Source organism: Camelus dromedarius, chromosome 3 (genome assembly GCF_036321535.1).
Source record: "Camelus dromedarius isolate mCamDro1 chromosome 3, mCamDro1.pat, whole genome shotgun sequence".
NCBI classification, from domain to species: domain Eukaryota; kingdom Metazoa; phylum Chordata; class Mammalia; order Artiodactyla; family Camelidae; genus Camelus; species Camelus dromedarius.
Genome location: NC_087438.1, coordinates 41,455,705 through 41,472,069, shown reverse-complemented (window position 1 = coordinate 41,472,069; position 16,365 = coordinate 41,455,705). Strand labels below are relative to the sequence as shown.

Here is a 16,365-nt window from a genome sequence, read left to right as displayed (position 1 = left end):
ATTTCCCATCATTTTATGGGGATACTAGATGATAAACATCAAATGGCTTTTTATTAGAAGACAGATGGTATCTTTGTATTATTTGAGGTCTTATTTATTCTGAAGAACAGGGTAGAAGAATTTTAAAAACCTCCAAAAACAGGAGGGACTAATTACAATATCTAGCCCCCATGGTCATCCAGCAAATGAAGAGAGCTGTTTTCTAAATCAGTTATAATTACGTCTTAGTCCATACCTGTTTAAATTGTCAAGAGTGAGACTATTTTTCTGGTGTGTCATTAAACCTCAGTAATATTTTTCCTCTAACAAAACTGCTCACTACAAATAAGTCCTCAGAGAAAAATAGTCTTCAGATATTACCATAATAAGTATGCCTTCTCACCCAGTGTTTTCCTACAAAAATGCCCTCTCCTGACAATATTAAACTATTCAGTTAGTATATACAAAGTTCTAATGAAGGATTTAAAGATGCTTTATGTGTGTGTCTTGAAGAGTGGGACTCCAAATGGAAAAAACTTAAATGGCACTGCATACAATTCTTAAACTCTATGAGGCTGAAATGTGATTCTGCACTGTAAAATCCCTCACAAAATAGTAACTCTATAAACAAAAATTTTTTTTAATTTAAGATATTACATACTTTTGGATGATAGCTGATATGTAACAGAAAAGTACAGATTTTCTATTATTAATTGTCATCAGAATACACATTCAGATTGGCAAAAAGGAATCTAACTAGTTATCATTCATGGTGGCTAAAAGAGACTAAGAGCCTACTCTTAGCACAGTGCCCAGTTCTCTGGTTTCATGTGCCAAAAGTGCTGCTGATTTCAAGCTCATACATAGGTAATACCTCAACAAACAATAAATGATTCTGTAATATTTAATAATCTTTATTTTGGTGGTCCCTTAGCTAAATCAGAAATATGTACAAAGCTCCTCTGTAAACAACTGATAGCAGAAGACCATTTGTAAAAGAAGCTGGACAAAACCATGGTACACAGAAGCAGTTTTACAATATAAATATAGCCTTTTAAATACTTTACAGAACTGCTATCAAACATAGAAATTTTACCATGTAAAATTCAAACTTAATTTGTAATTAGTTTCCTAAGAACTTTTTTGAGTTTCTATTTAGTGATTTAGTAACTTCAGTGTTTGTTTTTATTTAATATGTAGAAATAGTTCTAAAAAGTTATACCATAGGAAAAAAATCCAGGAACTATTAAAATGTTATCCAACTTATTTCTCGAAATCAGAGGCTTTAGTTAAAAACAGAAGGTATAATTTATAGTCACCTATAATGTCCAGAATTATGGTTGCATTCAAAAACAGTAGTAAGTTTATGCTATACTACATACCAAGAAGTGGCGACATATTCTGAAATATACGAAGCAACTCTGGTGTAACACAAGGGCTATTTTCCAAAGTCACTAACCTAGGAACCGAAAACAGATGATTAAATCACTTTCCACAACCATTAAAACTTTTAACAACACACCTTACGTATAAAAAAAAAAAAACTGTTCAATTTAAAGAAGAAAATTGGACAATATAGTTATAAAGATTATCCTTCTAGTAAAAAAATTAACAAATTCATCAAAATTAAAACCTACCTACAAATTATGTATGATTTCTATATACACAGCAAAAGTCAGCAAGTAACTACTTACTAGAATACATACAATAAAATTACAATGATGAAGCAAAAACATGATCATTTTGAATTGGTCAAGGAAAGAGAAATTTTTTTTCAGGTGTTCAATAAAAGCCATTGAATGAACTGCCACTGTTCAATTCTTCAAACCACTGATGAACTGGCAAGTGTCTAAGGAGCACCCACTCGGTGCCTTGCCCTTTCTGGTGTCCTGGCTTGTTCCCAGCCTCTCTTGAATTAAGGTGGAAGAGGATGAGCTATTCTGATGTTTTTATTTTCTTGATATATTCATTTGTCACATGTAATTGATCAGTCCCTTCAATAAGACACTGGGCTAGTGAATTAGTAAACAATTTATGCTAAATGTTTAATAAACATGAACTTAGTAAAACTTAATAAAGATGAACAAAGGCCAATGATAAGCCAATCTCACTCACAGTATCAGCAATCTAAAGCAACTATTTTATAAAAAATAAAATATGGGTTGTACTTTATCACCTAAGTGTGCAGTTGGTTTACCTCTTCAACCCCCACTAAAGAAGTTAAAAAAGAAAAAAATGATCATCACAAAATCTACAAGAAGCCAAGGGTGGGGGTGGGGGAAGAATCCAGTTCTAAATCTAACACTTACTACAAAATCTCTTATCCAAATATAAATAGAAAGGAACTTCCTTAACCTGGTAAGATAGACTACCTACCAAATACTCATAGGAAACACACCTGGTGATGATATGTTGAAAACATTCTCTAGAAAAACAGAAGCACACATCAAAGAACACTCTCTATTACTTTGTCTACCTTCACATCTACTGAGTCTATATATGAAGGGCCTCTCACATGGTATGCCAAGTAAGTTAATAAAAAATACAAGGGCAGGAGAGGAAAAAATTACCTAGTCCTTATTCACAGAAGCTATGACTGATAGGAAAAAAAAAAAAAAAAGAGGAAGGAAGAATTCATAAACAAATTATGTGAATTACTAAGAGAGTTCAGTAAGGTTACTGAATATATCAATGTACAAAAATCAACTGAATTTCTACACATCAAACACATAATGAATTTAAATGCATGGTGTTTTAAGAGTCCTCATATAAAAACCTATCATCATAAAGATGCCTCTCTAAATTGTTATACAGAATCAATTATTCTTGAACTCAAATCCCTACACTGTTTTCCCTGGAAATAAAGCAAGCTGATTCTAAAATTACGTGAAAGGCAAATGACCAAGAATAGACAAGAAATTTCTCAAAAAAACAAAAAAGTATGGAGGAGGGATTCGGGGAGATACTTGCCTTACTAGATATTATGACTTACTATACAACCACTGTAGTTAGTCTCCACTAATTAGATTACTAGTAATTAGTAATTCTAGTAATTACTAATTAATTCTAGTACTAATAACTAGTAATTACTAATAAATTCTAATTACAATATTCCACTGTAATTAGAATTAAAACCATACACAGAATAGAAAGTACAAGAAACAGACTTTTTCATGTATGATAGAAGAGGCTCCAATGGTCAGGAAGCAAAGTTTTCAGTGGTGAGAAACCAGACCTCTATCCCATACAAAATACAGAAATTAATTCCAGGACTTATATGAAAAGAGTAAGGCTTTACTTTACAAGATGTCACAAGACTTTTATGGCTTTAGATTAGAAAAAAATTCAAGAAAAAGCCCGAGAAATACAACTACTTTAAAGTTAACAATTACTATGTATAAAAGATGCCTCAAAAAAGTTAAAATGCAAGTCATATACTGGGAGAAGACTGCTTGCAATACATATAACTGACAAAGGAATAGTGTCCAAAGAAATAATATCCAAAAAATAGTCAATAAAAGGAAAATGAACAGAACAAATGAACAAATATTTTGCAGAAAAAGATTAAAAAATTTGCATTAAGTTTGACTATAAAAAATATAAAGATATCCAATTTGACTAGCAATCAAGAAAATATAAATTATAACCAAAACAAGGTACAATTTTACCCTCAACAGATTAGCAGAACTTTACACGTGACATATCATGTATTGGCAAAGCTACATAACAGTGGAAACTCTTGTGACTGCCGACAGGAGTACCAGTTGATATAATCACTTTTGGAAATAATTAGTATATGATAAAGCTGAATACATATTACCTAGCACCATTTCTAGGTAGAAATGTGTATAGGCATAAGGTCTTATATATTTGGGCCTGGAGTTGTGTGAGAATGTTCACAGTTGCATTATTTGAACATCAAACAAAATGGCAAATGAGTAAATGAATTGTTAGTCATACTATTAAACTTATCAATACGGATGAATCTCAAAACAGGAAGCAAAAAAAGGAAGTTAGAAAACATATGATAAAATTTATAAAAAGTTAAAACATACTGTTTAAAGATACACACACCTACCTGATTTAAAAAATATTAAAATACAAGAAAGAAAATCAAAGAATGAAAAGAAAAAAAAATCAGTAAGTGGGTTATCCCTGGCATGGAAACAGGAGGATTCAAAAACATGCCACACCATGGATTTCACAGACATTCTTGAACCATTTCTTACTCAGAGTACAGTAAATGGATTTTCATTTTATACAAGTTATCAATAATTATAAACAATGTTATCTCCATATTATTTTGCATCTATGAAGTATTTTGCTTTTTAAATGAAAAATTGGGAGATCTGGGCAGGGGATTACACAGGGGAAACCATCACCCCCAAAATGAAGTACTTCCCAACATGCACAAGTAATGGTATCTTTAGACATCTTAACCTGGTCAATAATAACAGAATTTGATTCCACTTTAAAGAATAAAACTTCAAGAAAGATTTTTTAAAACTTTTTATCCTATTCACTCTTAAAATAATTATGAAACTAAAAGAAAAACTACAACAGTCACAAGATTTCACTGAGAAAAAAAAAATTGGAGGACATATCCTAAATGACAGAAGATGTTTTTAAAAAACTCTTTTTGTCAGTGGGTCCAGATTTACACTCTCTGAAGCTTGCTCCTTCCCTCTCACTGTCACAATCTTAGTAAAAAGGACACTCGGGTCACTGTCACTCTCATTTACTATGCTAGTTTCCAGAGCATAAACTATGCTATTCAAAAGAGGAAAAAACCTTGAAGACTTTAAACTAGTGAAAAATAAAATTGAAATGGTATGTAGTTCCAGATTAATAACAAATTCCAGATTAATAAATAAAGATTTGGAAAAGAAAGTGAGATAAACAAAGTCAAAGCACTAAATTCTCTACCATATTAAGGAAGGGAAAAAGTTACTGTTTTGATGAATGACTAGACAAAGCTGTATGTATCAACACCTCTGACTAGAGAAAGGTAAAATTTAAAGTTATCCTTCCATAAAAAAATGTAGAAAAGAGAGACCATAAAGTACAAGACAGACATAAATAAATGTAAGATCAATAAAATTCTTTTGAAGTAAAACATCTTTGGTTAGGTTAAAATATAAAATTTTAAATTTGCTCAGTATAGAATACATAACTAAATTTCAAACCAAAAGGCTGAAATGTAAAAGATGAATGAAATAGTTAAGTCAAATCTAAAACTATATGACAATATTTATATCAGATAAAATTTAAATGCAGAAGAATTAAAAGGTGGAATTAAAAAGTGGAAAATTAACCACTGCATACATTATTATATCACATAATTCTTCATTAAAGAATTTAAATACCATATTTTATTAAATCTTATAACAATGTAAAAAAGTACCAAAATTTTGTGCAGTTAATTTTTTTTTAACTTACAGATCAAAAATGCTACAAATAAAAAAGGACACTGACATGAAGAAAATTGAATGGGGTATTTCAATAAATCAGTGTCAAGATGAAAAAGCAAAATAATGTGAACTAACAACCGACAAGTTAAAAAGAATAGATATACATGAAAGTCTGCATCTTTGATATCATTATTATTTATGTGACTATATTACAGGAATAGATCCTACAATATGTCATTAAAATTCACACTAAGTTTAAGAAAACTGTATAAGTAGCATATTGTATTTACAATGCAATGAATCCAGACCTGAATCATACACTTTAGTATCAGCAAAAAATTTAACAATGTTGGGTCAAAGACGTCATCAGGGGAAAAATAAATCACATAATCAGTCTGAAGAGTTTCACTTTGTATACACAACCACAAACATCAACTGGTACTGGTTAACCGTAGTAAGTTCAAATTTCCATTCTCCAACATAACTATTTTATACCTTTGCTCCCCACAAACCTCTCTGATCTTACATACACTCCCATTCCAGCCTGTAACACTGAGTTGACATCTATGCTTCGTATGTTGTTGAGAAAATAGGAACTATTATATGGAACATCTTCCCATCTAATTCCACTACAATACAGAAATCTGTCTTCCTACCTCCAGCTAAAAAAACCCCTCCACTTGTGCTGAATCCCACACCTGCTTGTCTCCTTCAATTATCTCACTCTCTTGAGCCTCATCATACCCCTAAATTTTCACTCCAGAACAGTCAATTGTTGCCCAATTTCAACATTACTCTCCATAGTACAAGCTCTCATACAAGTTGTCAGTGCTCACAGTCTGTACTTACTTAACTCCAATTTAACCTACTCTAATTCTTTGGACTGTTCTTACTACTCCACTGAAACCCCTATCATCTCCACTGACCTTTCTGTACTACTCTTACTAGGACAATCGGCAACATTTGACAAAGCTAACCACTCCCTCTTTTGGGAAATATCCTCTCTTGGCTTGGTTTTCCTCCTTTGTCAGTAGACAGCTCTTCCCTGCTGCCATCTTTGATAGCTCCTCATGTGACCTTGAAATATTTTTCTTCAGGAGTCTGCCCTGAGCAGAATGTTCTAACTGCTCTTTTCTTCCTAGGCAATCTCACCAATTCTTAGGCTTTATATATCACATACAAAGTGAGAACCACTTCACACACATTATCTCATGTTCACAATAATCAGGTAAAAATTATTTTTCCTTATTTTACAAATAAGGAAACTGAGGCTCACAGATGATGATTATAAATCTAATGCAGTGGTGGGTGTACTTGGGATTGGCATCTATATATCTAATTCCAAATATGAGTTCTAATCCAATAAGAAAAACATATGAAGAAATATGTCAGTAAATTTTAAAAGTGTACCCTAATCATTTAACTTGATTTACATGTAACTAAAGGTTAGTGTGAAAAAAATTACCATTAGTAGAGCAATGTACTTTTATTACCTGTTTAATATAATCCTTAAAAAATTTATATATCTTTTATAAACACATTAATATACTAAACCTTTAATACTGATAAGTATGAATCTCTTTATTATAACTAATATTTTAAATTTTTCTGATAATTAACAAAATATACATGTTTACAGGAAAGCATTTATGCAACAGAGATTAATATTTTAATTTGTAATCTAGAGTAGAGGCTGGCAAACTACAGCTCATGGGCCAAATCCAACCCACATCCTATTTCTGTAAATGATGTTTTATTGGAGCACAGCCATGTTCATTTGTTAACATATTGTCTATGACAACTTTGGCAATGAAGCAGGAGAGATGAATAGATAGGACAGAAAGTACACAGCCTGGGAAGCCTAAATTATTTACCGTCTGCTCCTTTACAGAAAAAGTTTACCAACAACTGATCTAGAGTAATCCATTCTGTTCAAATAAAAATATATGAATATAACAGGTTCTAACACATGCTAATCTACAATCAAATCATTTGGAAATCATTTAAGTTCAAACAACATAACCTAGAAAAGAATACAAGAAACACAAATTGCAAATTAATAAGTACCTACTTAGTTATGTTTTTAAATTGTTCATCTAATATTCTGATACAGATCATTAATTTATAATTTACACCAAAGACAATTTCTAAGAATCAAAAAACTACATTCCTAGACATCTAAGCAAAACTGAGAAAGGAAGGGGGTGGGTAGGGAATAAGGATACCACAAATGTTAATTTTTTCCTCTGGTTAATTTCTGTGATTGCTTTTTTAATTCCAACATTAGAATTTTTAAACCCTTCCTGTATTATAAACTATATCTTAAATAATGATTTGCCCTGCAGAAAACTGCTGCTATCAGTAAGATAAAGCAAAAAGATTTCTACTACTGTTCTCTACACAGCCTGTGGCACTGCGATGCCACAGAAACGGGGTCTGTTTGCTTGTGTTTTACCACTTAACACTATATACTACTTACTCAGTAAAATAATGTCAGGACTAAGTAGCATTAACACTTGGGGCTGAGGTATTATGTCTCAGTACTTACTCGGTAAGGTAGTAAGAGGTTGAAAAACAACTCAGTTATCGTCCCAAAATATCTCACTTAACACACTGAAGTTTTATGTCAATTTTCAGTTTTGCTCAAGATCCCCATTTTACAGTCCAAATTCCAAACAATGACATGCAGCTGAGTTCTTACTGAAACTTCTCTTTAACTGTGATATATAAGCCTACACTGAGTGACAGCTGTCAAGAAAAGATGTTACTGAAAAGGATCTATTATGTTACTCAGTTCAGGCAAACTGACTTTATGTTTTTGTTTTTAAATGCTGAGCTTTTAAGCCTTGTTACATGACCTTTGCTTTACTGGCATGAGTGTAGGGAAGGCTAGAGAAAAAAAAAAAAAAGATCCACGGTATCAAGTTTTTCCTCTTACCATAATTCTAAACCATCTTCCAGAAGATAAACATGTGGAGGCTGGGAAACATCTGTACTCAGTTGAATAACTGGGAGCAGGAAAGGGTACAGGTTCTTGCTGTCTGCTCCTAATCCCTATAGGAAGTATAAATAAAACTTAACATAAGACACTCTATGGTCCCACCCCCCACCAAAAAAATCACCTATCATATAAAAAAGCCCTAAAACCAACTTATTAAAATAAATCAGATTTTTAAAGAATGGTCCTAATTATAAGCACTATTAAAACAAAATTAGTTCAGTTTACAACTGGAAGTCAAATAGTAAAAAATTACTATTCAGTTGCCTAATGGCAATAAAACCATATATACCAAGGCTACATACATCTGTTCATTTTAAGAGATTTCTCATGTAAATACTTATTTTTGCCTCTCTGACAACTGGAGGTATTAACATCAACATATCAAATATCACAAAGTATCTCACCTAAATAATCTAAAATGAACTCAATCTAAATATTCATCAGTAAGATAATTAAATTACAGTACCTTCATATTCTAGAATACTGAGTAGCCATGAAAAAGGATTAGGTATGGAATAAAAACAATCTCAAAATGACAAATTGGGATTTAAAAGAAGTGTGTATAACAATTCCACATGCCCCATTTTTTTAAATAACTATATATCTGATATGAAGATATATGCACAAAAATGTTTCTTAGGAGTAAACAGTAAAAACTGTTAACACTGGTTAAATATGGGTATTGGAAAAGGATGTTGGAAGGGGGTAAAGGAGATTTTTTTAAAAAAGTTTTTGTAAGCTTTTTAAAAAAAATGTGCACATACTACTTATTTAATGAAGAATTTCTGCAAATATTTTTAACGAGCCAAGAATACAAAGATGGAGGAAGAAGAGGTGGTTTTAATCTAAAATTCTAGCTTGCTTAATTACTGTCTTATGGGAATGACTCAAGTGTATCACACTAAGTTTAAGCACTTTGAAAGAAAACAGAACAGACAGAAAGTCAATTTGTAATCAAAACTAATCTCTATAATCTGATAAACAAAGAAAGGAAACCAAATAAACTATCCAACACCTCCCCACTTAGAAAATAATTCAGATGTCAACGTAGTTTATAGCAAATTACAATGTAACACTATATATGTGTATTTCCCTTTTGATGACCTATATATACATATATATACACAGTAAGTTCAATTTTTATCAGCAGGGTATAGATACTTCAGTGGAAGTACATAAAGCTTACCCTTAAATACGTTAAGCTTGGCCCTTTCTATAATTAAACATCAGTTGGAAGACCTTATTAAAGATTTTTCCAAAGGAAGAGATTTATAAATATGTCTCATTTAATAAAGCAGTATATTGTGCCTTAAAATTCAGTTAAATTTCACTCTCCAAAGCTTAATCCATAACAAAACAAAAAAGAAAAACCAGTAAATCTACTTACTCTCTCAGTTACAGTTTGTTATCTAGTGGCCTAAAGAATGAATATGTCCAATCTCAGATATGCAGCTTTAAGTAAATTTGAACATTCTGTCCATAATTAAAACTACAAGACATTGTCTACAATACTATGAAAGCTCAAAAATAAATTCATCACTAATTAATAAAATTATCAGAAATGCTTAAAGGGGGAAATCACATTATACTATATTACATAAAGCATGGAGGGAAATTAGGTGAAGGGTACAAGAGAATCATTCTATGCTATCTTTGGAATTGCCTGTGAATCTGTAATTTCTTTTTAAAGTTAAGTGTGAAAAAAAGAAGAATGCAAAAAATTGACATTTCTCAGGGTATTGTCTTTGGCTCTCATCTCATGTCCCACATACATGCTGATAATGTCCAAATCTATTAACTCCAACCCAAATCTCTGAACTCTAGACACTCTAAACGACTACTGGACATCATCACCAGAAGGTATCTCAAACTCTCCAGTCTACCACTCATCGTCTTCCTAAAAAACAGTTCCTCTTCCTGTATTTCCTAACTCAAGCAACATGAACCATTACCCATCTAGTGATAAACTATATCACAACTACCTCCTGGTTCCTCTTCCTGCTCACCCTATATCTAAACAATTCTTAATTCTATTCTCTCAAATATTTTTCAAATCTTTGCCCTTCTTTCTATGGCTTTGTTTGAGGTCATCATCTCTTCCACAATTAACAGAAAAGCTTCCCAACTGCTTTCCTTGACTTTAGTTTTACCCCATTCTAAACCAGTGTACCCACTGGTGTGCAAAAGACCCTTCTAAAATATAAATGATAACAGTTCTTCCTCAGAACTTTGAGAGATGTCCCTTATACCTTCCAAACCAGGCCCCCACACCCAAGCTCTATATTCTGTGTGAAGCTATGCCAAACAAGGCCATACTAGAAATCATTATGTTAATATCTGAGAAAGCTGGAAGATTTATTAACACATTCATTTACTACTGTTCCCTCCCAAGACCCAACAAGAAGATATATGAGGATGTTTTTTAAAAACCTAAACCCATAATTACAAAGATAGCATAAGAAGAGATAAAAGCAACTCATATTTGGAAGTTGGAAAGACAAGCAATAACTGACTTAGCAGACTCAAAACCAAAGCTAAAAGCCAGCAGTGAAAAGGAGCAAGAAACCCCTGATTTATATTAATGAAACTCCAAAAGACTTAGGAATTGATAGCACTAGGTATTTTGGGAAGGGGAAGTTAAAGAGGATGAATTAAAAATAATAGGACCCCCACTCCATTGACAGATGACTGGATAAAGAAGCTGTGATACAGCCATATAATGGAATACTACTCAGCCATAAAAAAGAATAATGTCATTTGCAGCAACATGGATGGACCTGGAGATCATCATTCTAAGTGAAGTAAGCCAGAGAGAGAAAGAAAATACCATATGATATCACTCATATGTGGAATCTAAATAATCTTAAAAAAAAAAAAAGACACAAATAAACTTATTTACAAAATAGAAACGGATTTACAGACATAGAAAACAAACTCACAGTTAGCAGAGGGGGAAAGAGGGTGGGAAGGGATAAATTAGGAGTTCAAGATTTGCAGATACTAACTACTATATATAAAATATATAAACAAGTTTCTTCTGTACAGCACAGGGAACTACATTCAATATCTTGTGGTAACTTATAATGAAAAAGAATATGAAAAGGAATATATGTATGTAGATGTATGACTGAAACATTATGCTGTACCTTAGAAACTGACACAACATTGTAAACTGACTATACTTCAATAAAAAAATTTTTTTTTAAATAATAGGACCTCTAGTGTTTTAAAAGCCATCTGATGACAAGATCTCATCCATGTGTATAGTCAAACTGTCCCTTACCTGAACCACCACAGATCTGGTCATTTATTTCTGGTAATGTAAAACAAATGGTCTCAAGACAGGGAGACATCAGGTAATCAACACCAGGGATACTATATACAACAGGGAGACAGAACACGTAATAGACAGGAGACTAAAGGCTCTTTCACTGAGGAAAGATCTCAAACACATGGATCCAAAACATCTGTTCTGTACAAAACCCAGCTAGATCATCCTCAAGATGCACTATCAGCAAGCTTCCCATACATATTCAACCCTTCCAATTAGCTTTTTAGTGCTCAACTCTTAAATTTATACCAAGTGTTAATATGGTTCTTGAAGTTGAGTGATGGTTACCTAAGGATTCATTCTACTGTTCTTCCTCCTTTTGTGCATGCTTAAAATTTTTACAAGGCAAAAAAAAAAAAAAAAAAAAAAAAGGCAACCAAGGATCAACAGATATGATTAAATATCTAATACAAAAAATAGGAAAAAACAAACAAATAAAAACAGCACCGCAAAACACACACAGAGATAAAATCTTGGAAAAAATATATCACTAACATTCTTGGTACAATAAAAGAAAACATTGCATTCATGAAAGAGAGATGATGTAGATTGATTATTCAATACAAAAACGAACTCACAGAAGGAGGGGTAAGGTAGGGGTATGGGATTAAGAGACAAACTAGTATGTATAAAATAATAAGCAACAAGGATATACTGTACAGCACAAATATAGCCATTATTTTGTAAAAATTTTAAGTGCAGTATAATCTACAAAAACATTGAATCGCTATGTTATACACCTGAAACTAATGTCATAAATTTAAAATAAATAAAAATATTTTAATTAAAAAAAGAACTCACATTCTGAGCAATAAAGCGGCTGTTCATTTAAAACAAAACTCACAAACATTAAAAGTATTATAGCAGGAAAGAAATACTCAATAGAAAGGCTGAAAGATAAAGCTGAAGAAATCCCCCAGAAAGTAGAGTAAAAAGGCAAAGAGAAGAAAAAGAAGAAATCAACAGTAAGAAAAATACAGGGGAAAACATAGGGAAAATTTTTTCCCTCTTAAATTTTTAAGGAAAATCTAGAATTTTACACCCAAACTATTTATCATTGTGAAAACAGAGTAAAGACATTTTCACACATGAAAAATCTCAAAAAAATTTACCTCCCATGCACCTTTTGCAGAATGCCACTGGCATTCACAGGATACATCAGAAAGAGGAAGTAAAACAAGGAAGAAGACAGGTACAGAAAACAGGCACCCTACAGAACGGACAGGCGAAAGGAATCCTTCTGATGCCAGTGAAACAGAGTCCAGATGTAACAGCTGTGAACAAGCATACAGTAAAACTAGTGCAGACTAAAGCACATAAGAATCTTCCAGATTTATGATGATGAAAGTAAGAAAATACCTGATGTGTGTGAACACACTGAGGGCATGTTTACATAACTGTATACAGCATGGGTTCAATTACATAGGAAACTAAATGTAACAGGCAGGACTCCAAAATGACTACCTAAGATGATTCTTGACTTGGTGTACACATGCCATTTCCCAGTTGTTCAATCAAACATTAATTTAGGTATTACTTCACAGATGTGATTAAGATCCCAAATCAGATGGCTTTAAGTAATTAAGATAGGAAAATTATCTAAGTAGGTCTGACCTAATCACATTTGCCTATTAAAAGAGAGTTTTCTTTAATCTTTAATGTAAAAAGATACTTGCACTCCAATGTTCATAGCAGCATTATTTACAACAATCAAGACATGGTAGCAACTTCAGTGCCTATTAACAGATAAATGAATAAAAAAGATGTGAGAGATATATATGAAATCTTAATGATTTCAATGAAATATTACTCAGCCATAAAAAAGAATGAAAAAGTGCCATTTGCAGCAACATAGATGGACCCAGAGATTATCATACTAAGTGAAGTTAAGTCAGAGAAAGACAAATATTATATGATATCACTTACATGTGGAATTTGAAACAGTACAAATGGACTTATTTACAAAACAGAAACAGACTTACAGACATAGAAAACAAATTTATGATTACCAAAGGGAAAGGGGAGGTGGGAGGAGGGATGAATTAGGAGTATGGGATTAAGAGATACACACCACTATATATAAAATAGATAAATAACAAGGATTTACTATTTAGCACAGGGAACTATATCCAATAATAGAAAAGAATCTGAATAAGAATACATATATGTGTGTAAGTAAATACATTGTGTGTGTGTGTGTATATATATATAAATAACTGAATCACTGATACACACCTGAAACTAACACAAAATTGTAAATCAACTACAGTTCAATAAAAACAAATAAAGTAAGTTTTAACAAAAAGAGAGTTTTCTTTGACTAATTACATAAAAGAAAGTCAGAGATTCAAAGCCTACGGGAATTTGACACTCAAGAATTTCCCCACCGCTGATGCTGAAGATGGAGGGGGCGATGTATCAAGGAATGTGGCCGGACTCTAGGGACTGAGAGGGGCCCCAAGTGACAGCCAGCCAGTAAATTGGGACCCCAATCCTCATCAAGGAATTGAATTTTGCCAACAAGCTGAGTGCTTATGAAAACAGCCCCCATGGCAGAATTTGAGCTGGTAGGCACCTCAATTTCAGCCTGCCAGATCCCGATCAAAGAGTATAGACATGGTGTGTTGGACCTCTGACCTACAAAATTATGAGTTATTTTGGATTGTTTTAAGCCATTATGTTTATGTTAATTTGTTATGCAGTAATAGAAGACTTATAAACTAAGCAAGAAAATTTTAAGAGTGGCAATGAAGAGGATGGTTGTACAAAAAAGAAAATTAACCATAATATAATGATATAAGTCTTCAGTAGGCTTTATATAGTCACAAAAATAAAGACACTAAATAGTTCCCAAAATTTAAATTACAATCTAACTATATTGGGAGAATGGGAGGATAGGAGTCACATAGAGATGAATGAAAGAATTAAATCTTCATCTTCTGTACAGGGAAGTCAAGAGATAATGCCTACAAAGCTTAAATCAAGCATGAACAGTATGAATGAACAATACTTTATTTAGAGTTAGAGAAAAAGTCGAAGAGACAGGGCTGTAAGTGTTGAAAGTAGTCTTCCACCAAACAGGAAACGGAGATACTACCACTTTTCATAAAAAGTTTTCAAGAACTGACTCCTTAACTTATCTACATGCAAAACCAATCAATATATAGATAAACAAACAAAAAGTATCCCATTCTCAGATATTTAGGGGGCTTTATATATGCTGGCCCATTTGTGTAAAACATCTTTACCCCTTTCATCCCTGAATCACCATCTCATTAACACTTCTTGCTTAACACTATTTAAAATCAGCACTATTTGGATGCCACCTCTAAAGGAAGTCTTCCCCAACGTCCCACCTCACCCTCAGTCCCACCTCACCCTCAAGTCCGAGACAGATAACCCACCAAGTGCCTCACACCACCACATTTTAACTGCTAAAAAAAAGCACTTAACTGCTCAGACTGTCCCTGGGACTGGGATATTCGCAAAGAGCTTGCCCTATTAATTTCTGTATCCCAGCGCCTAGTACCTTGTACTGCATATTGCAAGTGTTCAAAAAATGTTTATCAAATGAATGAAAGTCTACTTCCACTGAGGCCAACTACTGCAGATGAGAAAGTTTATTTTCATCCATTATTACCCTCCTCAGTCAGAGATTATCAATTGGAGTTCCCAGAATTTAGAAAACAAAAACATACAAATACTTACACTAATATCTACCTATTAAATTTTAAAAGTCAAAATGTGGCTTGCACATTATCTATATTTCAATAAGAAAGTAAATAAATAAAAATAAAAGTCAAAAGATGACAGCATTTTCCATGAAAGGAAATTTACCAATAACCCTAGTACAATCTTCTCAAATGACTAAAATCTTACTTTAAGCTACAGTCTCAATTTTAATATTAAATGTTATATGCTTTCTCCAAGAAAGGCAGATGATTACTTAGCTGGAACCTTGCACCCCTGGACTATACAAATATACAGGATACTTGAATGTCATGATTAAAGGAAAAGACCCCATATACTCTAGTCATTCCACACAGGTTACCTTGGCTTCCTAAGATTTCCTGAGGTAACACTACCTAAAGAGACACACTACCCTCCAGAAATCTCAAATTGAATTTAAAAACGCAACTGGCAGAGATACAAGGCAAAAGACGTGGGGATGACTCTTTGTTCTGATATTTACATGAGCCATCTCAGGCTAATCACTAAGCTTCTCTTAGCCTTAGTATCTTCATCAACAAAAGGAGTAAAACCTTTCAGGATAATCACAAGAATTAAAGGGTAGACAAGGAGAGACACCATGCCAGATACTTATTAAACGCAAAGTACTTCAAAAAAATTTTTTGTATCACTAGTCGTGCATCTAAAATTGCTCTATACAGTAATTTGTAACTATAAAACTCACCCATAAATATTTACTGAAAGAATGGTTTATGTTTCAAAAAAGGATCAAGGTGACTAAAAAGGGTTTTTTAAAACTGATAATAGAAAGATTTTTTCTTAATTTATTAGAACATTTGAGAGTAGTAATTCTCAATTCCAAGAGAGATCTCCCCATTGGAAGAGCTCTCAAACTTTAGGGCAAGGGCAGTGAAAAAACAGGATGCTTGTGCCTCCCTGTAGCCAGATATTCT

At 32.7% G+C, this 16,365-nt stretch overlaps 1 protein-coding gene across 4 annotated transcripts in view; it reads right to left on the bottom strand.

Annotated features, from left to right (window-relative positions):
• Positions 1–16,365, bottom strand: part of IPO11 (importin 11) — a 169,026-nt gene that overhangs the window by 78,892 nt on the left and 73,769 nt on the right. For all 4 annotated transcript variants that reach the window (XR_010378510.1, XM_010974915.3, XM_031445867.2 and 1 more), the window contains exons 21-22: positions 8,329–8,444; positions 1,362–1,438 (exon numbers count right to left, since the gene is read on the bottom strand). Coding sequence is in view for 3 of the 4 variants with exons in the window: in XM_010974915.3 (XP_010973217.1) it covers positions 1,362–1,438; positions 8,329–8,444 (193 nt within the window). In the remaining variant the exon portion in view is untranslated. The remainder of the gene's footprint in view (positions 1–1,361; positions 1,439–8,328; positions 8,445–16,365) is intronic.